We start from the raw sequence: 1,381 nt of genomic DNA on the forward strand, positions 1-1,381 counted from the left end.
CTATTTGTTTCTTTTGTAAAGCTTTCTAATTGCCCCTATAATCTCCTCTGTTTTTAATGTATAAATGATAGGGTTCAGCATTGCAGGAATGGTGGAGGACAAAGATGAACATATTATCCTGGTATTTGGATGAATAACAGATATTAATGCAGCAATGTATGTGATGAAAAAAGGCAGATAACCAATTATCACTAAGATAAAATGTGAGGTGCAGGTTTTCATTGCTTTTAACCGTTCCTCACCTGATGCTATTTTTAACAGTGCAGATAGTATACACACATAAGACAGCACAATCAGAGAGAAAGGTACAAAGCTAAATACTGCAATACAGATGATTGCATGAATGTGTTGTGAGTAATTGTCATTACAGGCCATTCGATACAGAGGCCCATAATCACAGAAATAGCTCTCTATGACAATGGATCTGCAATATGATAGTCTGGTGATTAAAAGTACAAGAGTTATGATTAGGGTTACTGTGAAAACCCAGATGCATGCTATAATCACAAACATTGAAGAATTTGTCATAATTATGTGATATCTCAGTGGAAAGCATATAGCAACAAACCTGTCATAGGCTAGTACAACAAGAGTGAGTGACTGCATGGAGGTAAATAAATGAACAAAGAACATGCTGGCCAAGCAGGCTTCATATGTGATGAACTGAGAATCAAAGACAAAGGTGTCAATTATCCTAGGAATAAGAGCTGTGCTTTCACATATGTCCACTACAGCTAAGTTTAAAACAGCAACGTATTTAGGCATGTGAAGACTTTTATCTGTGTATATAATTAATATGATGAAAAAGTTTGCAAACACACTTACAGCATAAACACAACACAGGAAAATGTAATAGTACTTCACATGTGGGATGTTGGAAAAGCCATTGATGTAAAAGAACTGAGGCCGAACAAATGCAGCATTGGGAGAAACTGTTGAATTCAAGGAGCTCATGGCAAACTGTTCTGGTATTTCTTTGACCTGCAATAATAAATGTGATTAACAGATTTAAAGCTAAACTGAATTAAAACAAATAATAATAATAATAATAATAATAATAATAATAATAATAATAATCTTTGACATTAAAACTTTGACAAAAGTAAAATTATAAAGCAAGCATTTGCTTTATTGCATATATATCTTCACTGCAGTACTGTTACTCCTAGTGCCTCTGCTGGTGTTGCATCACTCTCAGGGAGCACACCATCCCATTTAATCACTATCTTCCTGAAACAACAGTAAACTGAATGAATAAATAAATACATATATATCTCTGTCATTGCCAACAGCATTGCATCAGTAGCATCAGAAACCACTTGCTACCGCAACACCAGCTTATACATAATAATAAAGAAAAATGTATGTAATAAACATTGCA

At 34.2% G+C, this 1,381-nt stretch overlaps 1 protein-coding gene across 1 annotated transcript; it reads right to left on the reverse strand.

Annotated features, from left to right (window-relative positions):
• On the reverse strand, positions 1–954 carry LOC136747341 (olfactory receptor 1M1-like). The gene has a single exon (XM_066700278.1). It carries the CDS (start codon positions 952–954, stop codon positions 1–3), a length of 954 nt encoding a protein of 317 aa, XP_066556375.1.
• Between the last annotated feature and the right edge of the window lie 427 nt (positions 955–1,381).

Source organism: Amia ocellicauda, chromosome 3 (assembly GCF_036373705.1).
Source record: "Amia ocellicauda isolate fAmiCal2 chromosome 3, fAmiCal2.hap1, whole genome shotgun sequence".
NCBI lineage: Eukaryota > Metazoa > Chordata > Actinopteri > Amiiformes > Amiidae > Amia > Amia ocellicauda.